The following is a 20156-nucleotide window of genomic DNA, read 5'->3' as shown; positions in this document are numbered from 1 at the left end:
TCCAGCTCATATCGGGAGGGATCCTCCCCCTCCCCCAATAGTTTCGCCAACATCGCGGCAAAATACTCAGTCGGCCTCGGTCCTTCAACTCCTTCGGGCAGCCCCACAATCCTCAAATTCTGTCGCCTGGATCTGTTTTCCAGGTCTTCCATTTTTCCTCGCAGATCCTTGTTAATGTCCATCACCTTCCGCATCTCCTTCCCCATCGAGGCAAGTTGATCAGCGTGCTGCAATACCGTCTCCTCCACTTCCTTCAGCGCCTCCCCTTGCTCTCACACCTCCGCCACTGCGCTCGCCACCTCCGTCCTCACCGGGGCAATCGCCTCCTCCACCAGCACTTTCAATATCGCCCCCATCTCCTTCCTCATTGCCTCCATATGTTTCGTAAACTGCCTTTCGAATTCCACCACCATCCCCTTAGTTATTTCTTCAGCCATAAGCAATGCGGCCTCCCCTCGCGCTCCAGCCTCCATTTTCTTTACCGACCCCGCGGTGACCTTTTCACTCCCCGACGGACTTTCAGCCGCTTTTTTCACGGCCGTTTTTTTGCCGGTTTTCGACATTCCCCTCCTCTGTGCTGTCTCCCGACTTTCACTGCCTTCGCTGGCCCCAAGACCGGGCATTAACCCCCGACAATGTCGTTCTCGAACGGGAGCCCTCCAACGCGCGGCTGCCTCCCGCCCGCCGTCACCGGATGTCCCACAGAGAGGGAATCCTTTTGGCAGTGTTCGCTTCACCAATCTGCCCCCAAAAAGTCTGTGGAAACTCCTGAAAAAGGTCTGAGAGTCCGTTCCAGACGGGAGCTGCCGAATGCGCGACCTCCTCCTCCATGGCCGCCACCGGAAGCCTCGTCCCCGCTTCTTCAATGGCCTTGGTGAGATCTTTTCACAGTTGTTCCCTCTGCTGCTAGAATTCACCTTTAATAAAGGCCCTCAAGTCAGCTTGAAGCCTTTAAGTTTGCCCTTCCCCCGCCTGCGTGCTGGAAGAGGCTTTTGTCTTTACTGCAGTTCCAGCCAAATCTTTTACTATTTCTGCTGGGTCTGGTAACCAAGAGACATACCATTCCTGGGGGAAAGTACCCCTCCAACATTCACCTACGTCTTTTCATCAAAATTCCATCCCGGATTGATTAAAAAAAGAGCTCTGTTCTGTAACCTTGGGCAGGAGCTGCCTTGTGTGTGACCACTTACTCCATAGTCCACACCGGAAGTGAAAGCAAAACTATGTTACTACATTTTCTTTTTATTACATCAAGGGTTTCCAATCCGAAGAGCAGTGCTAGGGTAAACAAAGGCTGCAAAAGACATATGGGCCGGAATTCTCCGGCCATTTGTTGGCAGCGGGATTCTCCGGTCCCGGCAGCAGCGCACCCCCACCCGTGGGTTTCCCAGCGGCGAGGGGTGTCTTCAATGGGAAATCCCATTGACAGCAGGGGCGAGATTCTCCGACCCCCCGCCGGGTCGGAGAATCGCCGGGGGCGGGCGTGAATCCCGCCCCCGCCGGTTGCCGAAGTCTCCGGCACCGGATATTTGGCGGGGGCGGGAATCGCGCCGGTTGGCGGGCCCCCCCCCCCCCGCGCGATTCTCCGGCCCGGATGGGCCGAAGTCCCGCCGCTAAAATGCCTGTCCCGCCGGTGTACATTAAACCACCGACCTTACCGGCGGGATAAGGCGGCGCGGGCGGGCTCCGGGGTCCTGGGGGGGGCGCGGGGCTATCTGGCACCGGGGGGTGCCTCCACGGTGGCCTGGCCCGCGATCGGGGCCCACCGATCCGCGGGCGGGCCTGTGCCGTGGGGGCACTCTTTCCCTTCCGCCTTCGCCACGGTCTCCACCATGGCGGAGGCGGAAGAGACTCCCTCCACTGCGCATGCGCGGGAATGCCGTCAGCGGCCGCTAACGCTCCCACGCATGCGCCGCCCGGAGATGTCATTTCTGTGCCAGCTGGCGGGGCACCAAAGGCCTTTTCCGCCAGCTGGCGGGGCGGAAATTCATCCGGCGCCGGCCTAGCCCCTTAAGGTTGGGGCTCGGACCCCAAAGATGCGGAGCATTCCGCACCTTTGGAGCAGCGTGATGCCCGACTGATTTGCGGTGTTTTGGGCGCCAGTCGGCGGACATCGCGCTGTTTCCGGAGAATTTCGCCCCAGAGGTGGGAACAGAGAATCCTGCCGCCAGGGAGCAGCGCACCACCTCCTACTGCCGAGAATCACGCGGCTAGGGGACTGGAGAATCCAGCCCATGAATAGGTTAAGTCAGTGGACAACAAGGTGGCAGATGGGGTCTAATGTGTGGTTTACTGTGGTCGTCAGAATAGAAAAGCAGAATATTTTTTTCATGGTGTGAAACTTATAACTGTTGGATTTGTTTATTGTCACGTGTACCGAGGTACAGTGAAAAGTATTTTTCTGCGAGCAGCTCAACAGATCATTAAGTACATGGGAAGAAAAGGGAAGAAAAGAAAATACATAATAGGGCAAGACAACATATACAATGTAACTACATAAGCACTGGCATCGGATGAAGCATACAGGGTGTAGTGTTAATGAGATCAGTCCATAAGAGGGTCATTTAGGAGTCTGGTGACTGGGGAAGAAGCTGTTTTGAGTCTGTTCATGCGTGTTCTATTGTTGATGTTCAGAGAGACTTTTCTAAGGAGCACAAGGTGGTGCAGCAAGCAATTCCAAAGCAAATGGCGTGTTGGCTTTTACTGCAAGGGGTTTGGCGTGCAAGAAGAAAGACGTCTTGCTGCAGTTGTACAGGACTTTGGTGAGGCCACATCTGGAATATTCTGTGCAGTGCAGTACTTGCATTGGAGATGGTATAGCAAAGTTTCACTAATTTGGTCCCTGCGGTGAGCTGGTTGTCCTTTGATGGGAGGCTGCTCCATATGGTTTGTGGTCTCATAAAGTAGAGTTGAGGATTAAGACATCCGATCACTGAATGGTGGAGCAGACTCGATGGGCCGATTGGCCTACTTCTGCTCCTCCGTCTTATGGCCTTAAATTGGGTCTATGTTCTTCAGTCTTGGGTCTATATAAGAGTGAGAGATGGTCTCATTGATACCTACAAAATTCTGAAGGGTCTTGATAGGATTGATGCTGAGAGATTGTTTCTGCTGGTTGGGTAATATAAAATACGAGGGCTCAGTTTTAGGATAAGGGGCCAATCATTTCGGACTGAGAAGGGGAGAAATTCATAGAATAGAATAGAATCCCTACAGTGCAGAAAGAGGACATCCGAATGGCTCATTTAATTATCATTATCTGGATCACACCCAGCGAGGGTGACTCGCGATCGGCGGCTAGCACGATTTGGACCTCGTCTGCGATTCACCCGTCGTGCCCGGCTCTGCACCGCGCGCAATGCGGTGGCTGAATTGCATCCATAATGTCTATTTCTCAGTTGAATGAACCTGGATCGGGGTGATTTTTGTACACCCCCTGCCTCATTCAGACTGGACAAACAGGTGATCGATATATCGAGCCAGCTGCCCCAGGCCTGTTCGAATGAACGATTAAGTAGGTCCCATTAAATTACTTCAATTGGGATTCTGTGCTGTTTGCTGGAACCTTCTACAATTAGAAATATAGGACCACGAGTAAGTTTAATTCCTTGAGCTTCTACCGTCATTCAGTGAAATCATGGCTAATCTGCAACCTAACAGACATATATATATATATATATATATATATATAAATATACTCATTTATCCATCTTTCGGATGGAGCCTGCATTCTGCCCAATAAAATGTACACTTCTAATGTCAGCGAAAGATGGATATAGGGGAAAAGAGAGCACAGGCGCTCAAACACGGTGGTACCATTTTATAAAATGTAAGAGGAGGTGGGAATCTCAGTCAGGTTCTGCTGTTTGTGAAATGACACTAGACCATTTTGTGTAGCAAAGTCTTTTAATCCAATGCCGAAATTCACAATGGTTTCTAATGAAATTCCAATCAGCACATCGTAGGTAACCGTTACCAACCTTTATACTGGAAGCACTTGATTCTCAAAAGTAAACTTCACTGTAAGAGGCAATTATTGGTCAAAGTAGTTGACTGTTCAGCACTGACATGATCATAACTGATATTTCTATACATTTACAGTGGATTTAAAAGCCTCATTGATGCAATGATGAAATCCTTGCCAAAGGATATTGTGTCGTACAACAAACCAGTCAAATGCATCCATTGGAACGGATCTTTCAAGACCTCTAACACACAGGAACACGCTTATCCAGTTCTGGTGGAGTGTGAAGATGGGGAGACTATACCAGCCGATCATGTTATAGTCACTGTTTCTTTAGGTAATAAATGAGTTCAGTTTTCTTCTGCCTCTTTCAGAAAATTGATAGAGGAGCTTGGTGTGCGTATGTGCAGAGATCTGGCCTTTCAGGTACAAGTTAATGTCATGTGTACAGTACTGACACTACTTTATTAATGATGTTACAGTGAAACACCTTTAAGTGAGTTGCCGTTAGGCAAGACTTGCGGTATGCCTGGAATGAGCATTGGAAGTTCAATATCCACTGCATTCTCAATGCATACGCTGTGTATACTTTTATATCAATTTGACATTCTAGTAAACCCTATTAGGGAAGCCAACTTAGAGGAGTTAATGAACCTGGCTGTGTAAATTCTCCGTTTGGGAGACTTGGGTGTTGCCGCCGGGACTGAATGGCGTGCGATTCGCATTTCGGTTGGGGTCGCTATTCAGTAAGCAAGTCAGGTTTGCAATGGGTCAGCGCTCTGCCGGCGCGAATTCAGAGCAATTCCCGGCCCAGCGAGCGTTGTAACTGCTGGGCCTGGATTTAGCGCCAAAGAACCTGACAGCTGGAGCTGTTTTTAAGCGTTCCACTTACCTCACACTCACTGCAGGCACAAAGGTGGCTCACAGGAGACCTGCCCCCTCTATTTGGGAGTCGGAGGGGGACCCACAGCTCCATGCCAATGAAGAGAGGAGGGACACCCTTTTCCCCAGGGTGGTCCGCAGACTCAAGCCTATCCTCCTGAGCAGCACCTGTGATGTGGGGGCAGAGGCAGTCAGCGCTGCCAGCCTCACCAGGACGAGACAGCTGGTGATCCTGAGGTGTGGGTGTCACTGGTGAGGCCACTGCCCTGAGAGGAGCAGAGAAGCAGGGAGGGTTCCAAAGGCCACGGCAGGTGTCCTCTGGTTGGGGTGAGCTCTGCCGTTTCTCTGCAGTGGGGCAGCTTTTCTGAGGACTGCCAACACCTGGTGGGCCCCTGATTGAGTTTGGCCACACCCATACCCTTGATGAAACAGCTGGGGTAGGAGGGTGTCCAGAGGGGTGGCCTGGGTGGGCTCCCACATCATCAGAGACTCTCTAAGCATTTATAGGACAAAGTGAGCAGTCAGCAGTGTGAATAGCCAGGAGCCTGTAAGTAGCATCTGCACTTAAACCACACACTGCAGTTTAGGTGGTCTGAGCCAGGCCCCCGAGGGGGACAGCCCGAGTCCACGGGCTTGGCACAAAGTTCTTCCCTGCTACTTCTCCCCCCCAGCCCGGGCAGCTACCCCCTCCCCCTCTCCCAGCAAGCCCAACAATTTTTAAGGCTTTTCACAATTTTCTTAGCCTCCCGCTCCCCAGCAACAACCATGGCACCCAGGCCTCATTTGTAAATACTTTCACTAATTAGCGCCCGCGTGTCTTCCAAATAAGAGGGGTGGAGCATCGCGGAGGGGTGGAGTATCAAGTGTCCAAGCTGCTAATGATATTAAAATCAACGCAAATGATGGATTTGCGTGGATCTGCCGGTGCGACGCACAAACCTTGATATCACCGCCAGCGAGGGACCCAGAACATGGGGTCAGAATTGGCCCCGCAAAACGTATTCTTTCCATCCCGCGCGATTCTCCGCCCGATCATGATTCCCGCTTCCGACGTCGCGAAGCGGAGAATCCAGACCCTGATCAATGCAGGGTATCAAAGGTTCTATGAACGGTTTCCTTTAAACCCCAAGTCTGTATTTAAAAAGTTTGGATGCAACTAACTCTTCAAGATGATACGATTTTCTTTTTTTTTTAAGGTTTCCTTAAGGAACATTATCAAACCTTTATTCGTCCCCCGCTTCCTGCCAGTAAAATTAATTCCATTCAGAAACTGGGCTTTGGGACACATAATAAAATCTTCCTTGAATTTGAGAAGCCGTTCTGGGAACCAGAATGTCAACTGATCAGATTGGTCTGGGAGGATGAATCTCCACTGCTCAGCAAACGGCCAGATCTGCAAAAAGAATGGTTCAAAAAGATCTTTGGTTTTATTGTTCTACGGCCCATGGAAAGGTAATTGTGGATTTTCTTTCTAACACTAGATTTCATTCTGACCCTCTTCTTTCTTGCGAATATAATTTCTAGAATATTTTTAGTGTATTCATTGCGTATTCTAACACAAAAATAATATGATCTAAAGTAGTGTTTTGCTGTCATTTGCTGTAATCAACCAGTTATCCATGTACAAGGATTACTACTTCTGCCACTGCTACCTGGAGACCTGCTGCCATGTTGTGGCAGGCTCGTCCATCTTGCCCCATCCTCGCGCATCCGCTGTAACTCGTCTTCAACCAATCTGTGACGTCCGTCATCCAACCCCACCGAGGCCGACCCCTCTTTCTGCCGCCTCCACTTTGCCCTCCAGAAGGGATCTCTGTAGCTCTTCAGCTCTGATCCAGTGGCTGAAATCCAGATTCCTTTTCTGGATGTCAGTTGTTAAGAGTTCCTTCTGCTCTTGTGTTTTAAAGCACTTCTGGTCTGTATGTGGAATTTTAAGCATACGTCTTCACATCCACATTTTAAAAGCCTTGTTGACTTCTATCTCTTTTACTAATAATAACCACAGTGTGTGAGGGTACCCCGTGTATTGGACAAATGACCACACAAGTATTTAGTATAATCACAGTTTATTGTTGAACATAGGATTAGTTCTATACTTAATGAATCCCACGCTACTACACATTAGACTACAACTATCAGTGTAAACAACCGTGACTTAACTTCTAAATGACCGGCTCTGTGCAGGGTAGATAAAGCCTTTCTGTTTCCTCACGTGTGGCGGCTGGATCGTCTGTGCTGAGTGTTGTCTTCAGGTGGAGGTCGCGGGTCCTTGAACTTAGTTGGCAGATGTGCTGCAGTTGGCGGGCAGAAGCCAGTCCAAAGGACACTGAATGCTGGTTGCGCAATTCTTCTTATCCTCCGATCTTTTGCGCTCATTTGGGCGGTCCCAGGTGGGGATCCATTTTTGCACTCATTTGGGCGGTCCCAGGTGGGGATCCAATGGATCGATAGGGTTTTGATCACCCTAATCGATCCTGGCCAATTAGGGGCGAGTACCTTGATGGCTGGGCGGGTCCTAGTCGGCCATGGCCATTAGTGTCCAAGGCACGTAGGCCCTCCCAAATAAGGCAGACAGACGCCCCTGAGTCTGCCACTTATGTTTAGTTTCTATCTGGAGCCCACTACCCCGGGAAGACCTTTGAGTGGCCTTTAGCAGGTGTGAGTTTCTGCATAAGTCTTGTTGTTTGCGAAATACACAAGTTGTTTCTTGTCTGTGTCTCAACCTGACCACAATTCCCATCATTTTTTGCGGGTGGCCATTTTAGTTGGCCACAGCCTCTATTTTCTTCCACAGATCTTTACTCATTGTCCAGGTTTCTGAAGCAAACAGGAAAGTGAATAAAATGTAGCACTTTGAGTTTTTTTCCTTGTTACAAGTTTGGGTTTTCTTGTTTACACATTCTCGATCATCACAAAATTATTTCTGCTTTCTCTAGACTTCTCCTAATGTTGGTATCACATTTGCCATCTTCTGTTATCCTTTGTCCCAAATAAACAAATTCAGCTACTTGTTCCAGTGTGACACCATTCACTTCAACCTTCTTTCCAGATTCCTTTCTGTATTCCTTCCATTTGTCTTTTGGTGCTCTTACTTAATCCAGATTCTAAACTTCTAGATTTTACTTAATCTCCAATACATTGTTCGGCCTCTACTGTTTCTACACGTCATGCTGAGTGATCAGTGTACCACAAGTAAGTTATGTTCTTGCCTTCAATTATTACCCCTGGGAGTACATCATATCCTTTGAATATTGGTTCTGTGAACAGACTGAAAACTTTTTGGCGATAGTACACAGCCTCGTCGTACGCCACTCTTCACATGAAACTTGCCTGCTATCCATTGTCAAACCTGATGTCGCTATTTGGTCCCAGTATAAACTCTGGATAAATCTCACATCTTTACTGCCGATCTCACATTGCAGCAACATGTCTATTTACTTTTGGTGATGAGCACGATCAATATCGTCTGTGAAGCATATGTAACTGTTCATGTTTACTTCTAGATTTTTATTGAAGATTATTCTTAAGTCCCTTTTCTTGTTCCTCCTCCGGACATAAATCCAGTCTGTGTTTCACCAATTCCTGCTTCAAATATGTTGCTATTTCTTTCTATTTTGATTTTCAATATCACTTTAATGAGATGACTCATTCAGTTTACAGTTCTAAAATGATTGCTTTGAGTTTCTTAGCTTACTTGACAAATGATGGATGTCTCAAATCACTTGGAATGTATGCTTTGGTATATAATTCACCCAGAAATTCTGTTATCTCTTCTAATTAAAAAAAAAAATTTAGTGTACCCAATTATTTTTTTCCAATTAAGGGGCAATTTAGCATGGCCAATCCACCTAACCAGAACATCTATGGTTTGTGGGAGTGAGACCCACGCAAACATGGGGAGAATGTGCAAACTCCACACGGACAGTAACCCAGGGCTGGGATCGAACCAGGGTCCAAAGCGCCTAGGCAGCAGTGCTAACCACTGTGCAACCATGCCGGCCATCTCGTCTAATTATTTTTCTCCAAGGCATTTTAGATGTTCTATTGCTACTTCCTCTATGCCTGGAGCTTTTCCTGAACTCATCAGTTTCAAAGCATGGCAAGTCATATGGCGCAATTTAATTTTTTTAAAAGACTCAGTTCTAGGTGGGATTAGCGGGGTTGTTCCGGGTACTTGAAGCACCAGGATTAACCCTGCTTTCGAACAACATTCTGTTGTGTTTCCGGGCCCCGACAGGGAACGCCCCGAGGCTGCACTTTAGCTTCATTTCCTGCACCGAGAAGCTCCGGTGAGTGGAGCTCCTCCGTAAAAGTGTTTGCCTCTATCGGGTCTTTTTCTTGATTGAATTATAACAGTCTCTCTCTTCTTTCATTCCTCAATTCAAGCTCTTATTGACCAACACGCGTTCCTGATGTTCCTTCACTGGATTAAAAGCTTAAGCGGCCCATTACAGTTATCACATCCGTTGATTTGACTTGATCAGAACATTTGAGGATATCACCATAAAATGCCTTCATTTCCTGCTCACTGTCCTTGGGTCAGGGCATAAAGTGGCATCACAATCAGATCAAAAGGCTTCTTTCCCTTTGATCTTTCTGATGATGGCCTGTAACCTTGAACTGATCTCTTCTTTGCTATTTTGTGTTCAAATGGATTCCTACTTCGTTCCTATTCTTCTCAACACCCCGCGAGGTAAACGCATGATTTTCCTTGTCCAGCTGATCAAATTCTAAACATCTCACTAAAGTCCTAGTAAGTCAACACAACATCTTTCCATTATCTGTACGCAATTATCAAGCTTTCCTGACTGATATAAGATCCTTAGATTCCATGTTCCAAGGGCAACTGCTATGAAAACAGTGACACTTCTGTGAGCTGATGAGTGGAAGGGGGAGTATAGATTGAACCAGCAAACACTGCATTGTTGGTACGGTTGTTACTGTCAACCAATAGCAAAGGATGGGAAAAGATGCGTCCCAGATGGCATTTTGTCTTTTAACACTGGCTAGAGTAATACTATGGACGGCACGGTAGCACGGTGGTTAGCACTTGCTTCACAGTGCCAGGATCCCAGGTTCAATTCCCAGCTTGGGAGATTCGATTCCCGGCTTGGGTCACTGTCTGTGCAGAGTCTGCACATTCTCCCCGTGTCATCGTGGATTTCCTTCGGGTGCTCCGGTTTCCTCCCAAAAGTCTCGCAAAACTTGCTTGTTAGGTGAATTGGACATTCTGAATTCTCCCTCGGTGTACCCGAACAAGCGACGGAGTGTGACGACTAGGGGATTTCACAGTAACTTCATTGCAGTGTTAATGTAAGCCTACTTGTGACAGTAATAAAGATTATTATTATTGTAATATATATGGCTAGAGTTGAGGATGCAAAATCAAAATCTGCAAGCCATCTGCAATTTACTTTCCAACAATAAAACATACTTTTCCCCTTCCCCATTTAAGATAAGTGAATGAAAGATCTCCATAGGATCCCTACAGTGCAGGTGGAGGCCATTCGGCCCATTGAGTCTGCACAGACTCTCTGAAAGAGCACCCTGCCTAGATACCATTCCCGCCCCATGCATTAATCCTGTTCAATCCACCTAACCTGCACATCTTTGGACTGTGGGAGGAAACTGGAGCACCCGGAGGAAACCCACGCAGACACGGGGAGAAAGTGCAAATTACACACAGTCACCCAAGGCTGGAATCGAACTCGGGTCCCTGGTGCTGTGAGGCAGCAGTGCTGCCTAAATAAAATTTTAGATGCCACGTTATACATGATTAGCATGATTCAAATTCAGTTATTTAGAGTTGAAAGCTGATTCTATTTACCTTTTGGGCAACCTGACCAGAGAACGATTATTGGTTTTCAAAATACAAAGTGTTTCTTTCATATGAGCTCAATAAAACTGATGATGTACACTTTATTGCAAAATAATGTGTTTTGCATGACATTGAATTAATTTACAGAGACTACTCATGACCTCCTAGTAAAGTGGTAATGCACAATTTTAATTTCCTAATGGATAATACTTCAGGTCCATTTAATTGTAATGATTTGACTTTTAAAGATCATAGAATTTACAGTGCAGAAGGAGGCCATTCGGCCCATCGAGTCTGCACCGGCTCTTTGAAAGAGCACCCTACCCAAGCCCACACCTCCACCCTATCCCCATAACCCAGTAATCCCACCCAACACTAAGGGCAATTTTGGACACTAAGGGCAATTTAGCATGGCCAATCCACCTAACCTGCACATCTTTGGCCTGTGGGAGGAAACCGGAGCACCCGGAGGAAACCCACGCACACACGGGGAGAACGTGTAGACTCCGCACAGACAGTGACCCAAGCCAGGAATCGAACCTGGGACCCTGGAGCTGTGAAGCAATTGTGCTAACCACAATGCTACCGTGCTGCCCACTAAGATATTTCCATTAGCATGATTTTATTATGTTCTGGTCATGTAGAATTATACTTAGTGAGTTGTCCTCAATCAAGAAGACTAAATAACGTATAGGACTGAATAGATTGGGATAAACATAGGGTATTAAATTACTAACAAATGTTTCTGTTATATAATAAGTAGTACTAATTTCCTTAAATGGCTCAACTGCTAAACAACATTTGACTAATGTACAAAATTAAGAAAATTAGGAACTCTTGGAATTAACAGTATTCAAATATTTGTTGATGAGTTTCCGTTTAATTTTGATGTGCAGGATGAATGCAGGAAAATTAATATTCATAGCTTTTCCAGACTTCATGTCTCTTGTGTTTGATCTGCAGGCATGGCCATGTCCTTTTAGCTGTGCTTGCTGGAGAAGAAGCTAACTTTATGGAGAGCCTATCTGATTCTGATGTGAAAAATTGTTTGACACAAGTCCTACGTAGATTCACAGGTACTTTTTCTGACATATATTATGGCAATGTGTAAAGACAAATTCTAACGACTGCACAAAGTACTTACAAGCTCTTTTATTTAGGAAACCCATTGATACCTGAACCAAAGAATATTATACGATCAAAATGGTATAGTGATCAATACACAAAGGGATCTTATACTTACACCGCAATTGGGAGTTCGGGAGATGATATAGATGCCATTGCACAGCCTCTCCCACTTGCCTCTACAAAAGCACAGGTATTGTATGCATTTTTCTTAATTGAGTGTAGTGAACATTTATATTATATATTGCAAATAATTAAGTTACTTTATTGGATATTTGGGAGGATAAAACAGACAAATGTCACACTTGAATTTATTACAGCAGTTTGCTCTTTTAATTCTTAAAAGATCTCCTTGTGGAGTTTATTGAGAGTGAGGGAGATGTTAAAATTGGCCTCTAGACTATTTGAAAAAAAACAGTCTACAGAAATGAGGTGTTAAGCAGCAGCAGCTTTAGGGCTGCTAAAACATTCACTAATATGTGGAATGGTCATATATGAACAAAAGCTCTCGAGCCATTATCGAGATAATTGTAATCAGTGTCAATTAATGGATACTGAACATAAATGAGACAACTAATTGCAATGTCTCTTAACCCATTACTTAAAAAGTGTGCATCTTGCCTTTCTCCTCTTGTCTGAAATATTAACTTTTTATACAATATTTACATTTCTGTTTTCTATTGGCTCACCTTCTGATGAAAAATTAACAGGGTGATTTAATAATATTTTTATAGGGCAGCACGGTGGCGCAGTGGTTAGCACTGCTTCCTCATGGCGCCGAGGTCCCAGGTTCGATCCTGGCTCTGGGTCATAGTTCATGTGGAGTTTGCACATTCTCCCTGTGTTTGCGTGGGTTTCGCCCCCATAACCCAAAGATGTGCAGGTTAGGTGGATTGGCCACTCTAAAATTGCCCCTAATTGGAAAAAATGAATTAGGTACTCTAACATTTAAAAAATATATATATTTTTATTGTTACCATTAGCCTTTGCAGGTTCTTTTCGCTGGTGAAGCTACGCACCGGACATTTTACTCCACTACCCATGGTGCCCTGGAGTCAGGATGGAGGGAAGCAGATCGACTAAATGATCATTATTTGCCTTTCTCTTCCATGAATGCAAAACTATAAGACTTTCTCATAATCTACCATAGTCCATGTATCAACTCTTATCTTTAATAAAATCCTTATAAGTGTCCAAACTTACAATCTAATTTGTGTTAGAAATTGGAAGGGTTAATCGCCAAAGAATTTTAAAAATTAATTATATTGCGTGCACGAACAGCAAACTCTTATTTTCACAAATTAAAGTCTTATGGTAGAGACCCTTTAGCCTTAGCTGACCGTCCAAGATTGAGAACTTGGTGGCACCTGGAAGAAAATATTTGAGAAACGCTGTTTAGAAAGAACAGGGTGGCACGGCGATGCAATGGTTAGCACTGCTGCCTCACAGCGCTGAGGACCCGGGTTCGATCCCAGCCCCGGGACACTGTCCGTATGGAGTTTGCACATTCTCTCCTGACTGCATGGGTCTCACCCCCAAAACGATGTGCAGCGTAGGTAGATTGGCCACACTAAAATTGCCCTTTAATTGAAAAAAAAAGAATTGGGTACTCTAAATTTAAAAAAAAAGGAAAGAAGGCATTCCAGACGTTATCTAATCAAGATGTATAACCTATCTAGGCACCTTCCACAGTAAGACTTGCAGGTCCAAGATTCAGGCCTGGTTGTACTGTGTCTTTGAGCTATACTCCATTCTCTCTTCGGAGCTTGTTTCTATATCTATCCCTATCCTCGAATTTCTCCATTACCGCTGTTCTGTCTTTCTCACTCCCCTAGCCTAGACAATGCTCCTGCTGGCTCTTTCCCTCTCCTCTTGCACCCTTTTTACAGACTAGGATCTGCCTAAACTTTCAGTGGCAGCAATTCTCTGTGCCACATGAGGCTGAGCAGCTCATTTCTAGTCAGTCAATGCCACAGAATGGTGGGCCCTCAGTGGGGAAAGGTATCGCGTGATGGCAGCCACGCAACTTGGAGACAGTGCAAGTGGATATTTCACATGGACGGAGGCCATTGTGAAAAGTAAAGCAATAAATCACATGACTGAAATATTACACATATTACTGATACACCAATATTGAATGATACAGGCCTCCTAGATATTTTGAACTACTTTTTTAAAAACTTGATTAAGCTGTCAATCGCTTGGTTTTCCTCTCCCCAGAAACTTGTTCCCAATTACATTTGCCGTTGTGCATTACATATAGTGGTGATACTGAATATGTGTTTATGAAGAACACATTTATAAACTCACTGCGTATAGAATACAGAGGAAGTCTTTGCAATAAATGTTTGCAATAATAATTCACCAAACACATGGGGATGTTGAAAATATAGTTGAACACCAGACTAGGAGCGAGTTTTTGAGACAAGTTTCCTTCGGCCTAAAGGGTCATTTTAATTTCATTTTTCTACGCCATTTACAAATGTTTCCATGGTCATCTAGTATATAATAACAAAAAAGCATTTGTAGTGTTCCTGCAGTAGGGTACTGTACTCCAGATTCGTCCTGCAGCAACTTTACTTCCTTAATATGAGGTCGCAAGATAAATATAGGTGAGGAAGGCGATTTAAATCAACTTAGTTCAGCCACCCACAAAAAAAATCTACATTTTTCTTTCTCATTGCATCTTCAAACTGGCTCTTGAATTAATCTAATGTCTTCATCTCCAGCACTCCATTTTGGAATACCGTGGATTGACTTTGCTAAATTGGCCTTGAGTGTCCAAAGATTAGGCAGGGTTACGGGGATTGAACGGGGGGTTGGGCCTAGGTAGGGTGCTGTTCCGGAGGGTCGTTGCAGACTTGATGGGCTAAATGGCCACACTGTAGGAATTCAATGATTCCATGTGTTTGTCTAGGTACTTGTTGGAAACTTTCTCCTCTGCTTTAACCAATGCTTTTAGTATCCTGGTGAATCTAGAAGTAATGCTCTGGATTAATCTTATCCATGTCATTTTGTTATTTTCTATATCACCCCACCCCATGCACTCCTACCCAGTTTCCCATTTGAAGGCTAGAGGGGCCTTGAGTTTCTAGTCAGCCTTGTAACTAAATCCTCTGGTAGTAGTGACCAGCTTTTTGGCTCTTTTCTGCATCATATATACCTATCACTAATCAACAAATTCTTGATGCCAGAATACCTGACTCTAAATTGTTTTGACGTACAGACTGTGAATCATGAAACCAATGTTGTAATTTGCTGGAATTGAAAATATCTTTGTACTTAATATTGCTCCAAAGACTCTGTATTTATCAACCTTTAATCAACATTAGAAATTTATTTAAAACGATTGCACTTTACGGACAAATGGTTTGAAGTGACATTTCTTGCTCTGATTTGCACAGAGAGTAAATCTGTTTTCTATTTCCAAAAACAAAAAAAATAAAGCTAACATCTGTACAAATCTCTTGTCAATTTTTACTGGACTCTACAAGTTTTGCCTATCTAATTGTACATAGATGTCAGTTTGAAACACATTTGAGAATATTTAGTAGTAAATGGAAGTGGTAAAAAAGCAAAACTTGCTGCAAATACTGGAGACGCTCCCCGGGATGATTTGGAGATGCTCCCTGGGGTGATTTGGAGACGCTCCCCGGAGCTCAGGTGATTTGGAGATGCTCTCCGGATCTCGGGGTGATTTGGAGACACTCCCCAGGGTGATTTGGAGATGCACCCGGTCCCCAGGACGATTTGGAGACGCTCCCCGGGCTGATTTGGAGACGGTCCCCGGGATGATTTGGAGACGCTCCCCAGGGTGATTTGGACACCCTACCCGGGTGATTTGGAGACATCCCCAAATCTCAGGGTGACTTGGAGACACTCCCCGGGGTGATTTGGAGACACACCCCAGAGTGATTTGGAGACACTCCCCGGGATGATTTGGAGACGGCCCCTGGGATGATTTGGAGACGCTCTCTGGCCCCAGGCTAATTTGGAGATACTCCCAGGGGTGATTTGGAGACGCTTCCTGGCATGATTTGGAGATGCTCCCCGGTAGCCGGGCTGATTTGGAGACGCTTCCTTGGCTGGGGTGATTTGGAGATGCTCCCCGGATCTCCCGGTGATTTGGAGACACTTCCAGGCTGGGAATGATTTGGAGACACTTCCCGGGCTGGGAATGATTTGGAGACGCACCCTGGGCTGGGAATGATTTGGAGACGCACCCTGGGCTGGGGGTGATTTGGAGACACTCCCCGGGCTGGGGTGATTTGGAGACGCTCCCCAGGCTGGGGGTGATTTGGAGACGCTCCCCGGGCTGGGGGTGATTTGGAGATGCTCCTCGGGCTGGGGGTGATTTGGAGACGCTCCCCGGGCTGGGGTGATTTGGAGACGCTCCCCAGGCTGGGGGTGATTTGGAGACGCTCCCCAGGCTGGGGGTGATTTGGAGACGCTCCCCGGGCTGGGGGTGATTTGGAGACGCTCCCCGGGCTGGGGGTGATTTGGAGACGCTCCCCAGGCTGGGGGTGATTTGGAGACGCTCCCCAGGCTGGGGGTGTTTTGGAGACGCTCCCCGGGCTGGGGGTGTTTTGGAGACGCTCCCCGGGCTGGGGGTGATTTGGAGACGCTCCCCGGGCTGGGGGTGATTTGGAGACGCTCCCCGGGCTGGGGGTGATTTGGAGACGCTCCCCTCGCGCAGGCGCGGGGCCCGCTCTCGGTCTCGCTGCTCCTGTCCGGGGCGGTGAAGCGGCGGCTCCCGGGCCCGAGGCTCCATGAAAGGCCCCGCGGCGCGGGCCGCGCTCCGGCGCAGCTTCGACTTCGGGAACCGGGAGCTGACCAAGTGGTTCCCCGGACACATGGCCAAAGGTGCGGGTCAGGGGGCATTGAGTGAGGGTCCGGGGGGTCTCTGGGTCCGGGGGGTCTCTGGGGCAGTGAGTGAGGGTCAGGGGGGTCTCTGGGTCAGGGGGGTCTCTGGGGCAGTGAGTGAGAGTCGGGGGGCAGTCAGTGAGGGTCCGGGGGGTCTCTGGGGCAGTCAGTGAGGGTCGGGGGGTCTCTGGGGCGGTGAGTGAGGGTCAGGGGGCAGTCAGTGAGGCTCAGGGGGTCCCTGGGGCGGTCAGGGGGGTCTCTGGGGCAGTCAGTGAGGGTCCGGGGGGTCTCTGGGGCAGTGAGTGTGGTCAGGGGGGGTCTCTGGGGCAGTGAGTGAGAGTCGGGGGGGCAGTCAGTGAGGGTCAGGGGGGGGGGTCTCTGGTGCAGTCAGTGAGGGTCCGGGGGGTCTCTGGGGCAGTCAGTGAGGGTCAGGGGGGGTCTCTGGGTCAGGGGGGTCTCTGGGGCAGTGAGTGAGGGTCAGGGGGGTCTCTGGGTCAGGGGGGTCTCTGGGGCGGTGAGTGAAGGTCAGGGGGCAGTCAGTGAGGGTCAGGGGGGTCTCTGGGGCAGTCAGTGAGGGTAGGGGGTCTCTGGGGCAGTCAGTGAGGGTCAGGGGGGGTCTCTGGGGCGGTCAGGAGGGTCTCTGGGGCAGTCAGTGAGGGTCAGGTTGGTCTCTGGGGCAGTCAGTGAGGGTCAGGAGGGTCTCTGGGGCAGTCAGTGAGGGTCAGGGGGGTCTCTGGGGCAGTCAGTGAGGGTAGGGGGTCTCTGGGGCAGTCAGTGAGGGTCAGGGGGGTCTCGGGCGGTCAGGAGGGTCTCTGGGGCAGTCAGTGAGGGTCAGGAGGGTCTCTGGGGCAGTCAGTGAGGGTCAGGTTGGTCTCTGGGGCAGTCAGTGAGGGTCAGGAGGGTCTCTGCGGCAGTCAGTGAGGGTCAGGGGGGTCTCTGGGGCAGTGAGTGAGGGTAGGGGGTCTCTGGGGCAGTCAGTGAGGGTCAGGGGGGGTCTCTGGGGCAGTCAGTGAGGGTCAGGAGGGTCTCTGGGGCAGTCAGTGAGGGTCAGGGGGGTCTCTGGGGCAGTCAGTGAGGGTAGGGGGTCTCTGGGGCAGTCAGTGAGGGTCAGGGGGGGTCTCTGGGGCAGTGAGTGAGAGTCGGGGGGCAGTCAGTGAGGGTCAGGGGGGGGGTCTCTGGTGCAGTCAGTGAGGGTCCGGGGGGTCTCTGGGGCAGTGAGTGAGGGTCAGGGGGCAGTCAGTGAGGGTCAGGGGGGTCTCTGGGGCGGTCAGGAGGGTCTCTGGGGCAGTCAGTGAGGGTCAAGTTGGTCTCTGGGGCAGTCAGTGAGGGTCAGGGGGGTCTCTGGGGCAGTCAGTGAGGGTAGGGGGTCTCTGGGGCAGTCAGTGAGGGTCAGGGGGGTCCCTGGGCAGTGAGTGAGTGTCAGGGGGTCCCTGGGGCAGTGAGTGAGTGTCAGGGGGTCCCTGGGGCAGTCAGTGAGGGTCAGGGGGGTCTCTGGGGCAGTCAGTGAGGGTCAGGGGGGCCCCTGGGGCAGTGAGTGTGGTCAGAAGGTGTGGGTTGAGTGGTCTTTGAGTCAGTGAGTGTCGATCGGGGTGAGGTGCGGGTCTGCAGGTCAGGGAGTCAGAGTCTCTGGGTCAGGGTGCCTTTTGGTTAGTGAGTCCATGGGTTGGTCAGGTGTCAGTGAGCTTGCGAATCAGGGTTAGTGAGTCTGTGGGTTAATAGGCCTAAATGCCAGAGGGGACTGCAAGCCAGTAAGTTGGGCTATCTGTAGCCTTATGCACTGTCCCAGTTCTTGAACCACTGTGTCACAATACACCTATACTCTAACAAGCATCGGAGCAGAATGTCTAATATTAGATGCATTTCTGCAATTGAACAGCACCTGCACAATTCCTCGCGTACCAAGAATAACACTAACAACCAACTTAAGATCATTAGCCCTGCTCACACTGTAACTCACTGCTTGTTACATGTGTCTTCATGGAAAGCTCTCTTGGCCTCTGAACCAGAAGGTTGATGATCAAGTCCCACTATGGAGACCTCGGTGAAAAATCTACGCCTGCTAGAAGCTACATATATTTGCATTCAGGAATCTGAACTCTTCATGCTGAAGGAATTTATCCAGGCATTGCATCTGGTTTGAGTTAATAATCTATTGTCGCAAGTAGGCTTACTTTAACGCTGCAATGAAGTTACTGTGAAAATCCCCTAGTCGCCACATTCCAGCACCTGTTCGGGTACACCAAGGGAGAATTCAGAATGTCCAATTCACCTAACAAGCTCGTCTTTCGGGATTTGTGGGAGGAAACTGGAGCGCCCGGAGGAAACCCACGCATAGAGAGAGAAGGTGCAGACTCCGCACAGACAGTGATCCAAGCCGGGACTCTTGACGCTGTGAAGCAACAGTGCTAAACACCACTACTGTGCCGCCCATAAACAAAAGTACAGGGACCTTAAATGTTCCTTAGGCAGTACCTTCCAAACTCATGATCACTGCTTTCTAGAAGGACAAGGTTAGTAGATACCGGAGGTTCCCCTCCAAGTCACTCACCATCCTGACTTGGAAATACATCATAGATTATCATAGAATTTACAGTGCAGAAGTAGACCATTCGGCCCATCGAGTCTGCACCGGCTCTTGGAAAGAGCACCCTACCCCCATAACCCAGTAACCCAACCCAACACTAAGGGCAATTTTGGACACTAAGGACAATTTATCATGGCCAATCCACCTAACCCTCACATCTTTGGACTGCGGGAGGAAACCGGAGCACCCGGAGGAAACCCACGCAGACACGTGGAGGATGTGCGGACTCCGCACAGACAGTGACCCAAGCCGGAATCGAACCTGGGACCCTGGAGCTGTGAAGCAATTATGCTATCCACAATGCTACATCGCCATTCCTTCACTGTCATTGTGTCAAAATTCTGAAACTCCGTCACTAACTGCACCCGGTGTGCCTGCACCTCGGGGACTGCAGCGGTTCAAAAAGGCAACTCACCACCACCTCATGGGCAAGGGCAATTAGGGACAGGCAATAAGTGTTGGCCTAGCCAGTGAGGCCCACATCCAATAAATAAATAAATAAATAAAAGTGATGTTACTGAGGTGGAAATAGTCGTGGTGATGATTGGCATGTGGTCGGAAACTCATTTCAAGGTCAAGGTTTTGAACAGGCTGGTTTAGGCTCCGACAATTGCCAGGGAAGAGGGATGGAGTTGGCGGCCATGGGGCAGAGTTTGTGATGGGGTCAGAAAACATTAGCTTTGTTCTTCCCAAGGGGTTCCTGCTCATCCAGTGCACAATGAAGGGCAACTAGGGATGGCAATAAATGCTAGCCTAACAGCGACGCCCACATTCTGTAAATGAATTTTAAAAACCTTCCTGATGTATTCTCTGTGGCAACACCTGGACCAATCTGACTTGACAACAAATCAACATCCTTTTCACACGCAGTAGAAATTGATGCTCCCTTTGAAACTTGATATTCTTGCATCTGTCCTGAT

At 48.3% G+C, this 20156-nt stretch overlaps 2 protein-coding genes across 4 annotated transcripts in view; both read left to right on the top strand.

Moving 5' to 3' along the window:
* The window catches only part of paox (polyamine oxidase), a 33829-nt gene extending 18577 nt beyond the window's left edge, over positions 1 to 15252 (top strand). The window contains exons 3-7 of the mRNA XM_072491676.1: positions 4102 to 4301; positions 6043 to 6298; positions 11628 to 11740; positions 11825 to 11982; positions 12773 to 15252. Of these exons, the coding sequence (XP_072347777.1) occupies positions 4102 to 4301; positions 6043 to 6298; positions 11628 to 11740; positions 11825 to 11982; positions 12773 to 12916 (871 nt within the window). The 3' untranslated portion in view covers positions 12917 to 15252. The remainder of the gene's footprint in view (positions 1 to 4101; positions 4302 to 6042; positions 6299 to 11627; positions 11741 to 11824; positions 11983 to 12772) is intronic.
* Positions 15253 to 16470: 1218 nt separating this feature from the next.
* The window catches only part of mtg1 (mitochondrial ribosome-associated GTPase 1), a 34467-nt gene continuing 30781 nt past the window's right edge, over positions 16471 to 20156 (top strand). Inside the window, exon 1 of one of the 3 annotated variants that reach the window (XM_072491678.1) lies at positions 16471 to 16652. In XM_072491678.1, coding sequence (XP_072347779.1) covers positions 16559 to 16652 — 94 coding nt within the window. In that variant the 5' untranslated portion in view covers positions 16471 to 16558. Of the gene's footprint in view, positions 16653 to 18227; positions 19163 to 20156 lie in introns of those variants that run through there. The other 2 variants (XM_072491677.1, XM_072491679.1) reach the window with 2 other exon arrangements.

Source organism: Scyliorhinus torazame, chromosome 28, assembly GCF_047496885.1.
Source record: "Scyliorhinus torazame isolate Kashiwa2021f chromosome 28, sScyTor2.1, whole genome shotgun sequence".
Taxonomy (NCBI): Eukaryota; Metazoa; Chordata; class Chondrichthyes; order Carcharhiniformes; family Scyliorhinidae; genus Scyliorhinus; species Scyliorhinus torazame.
This window is presented reverse-complemented; position numbering and strand designations above follow the sequence as displayed.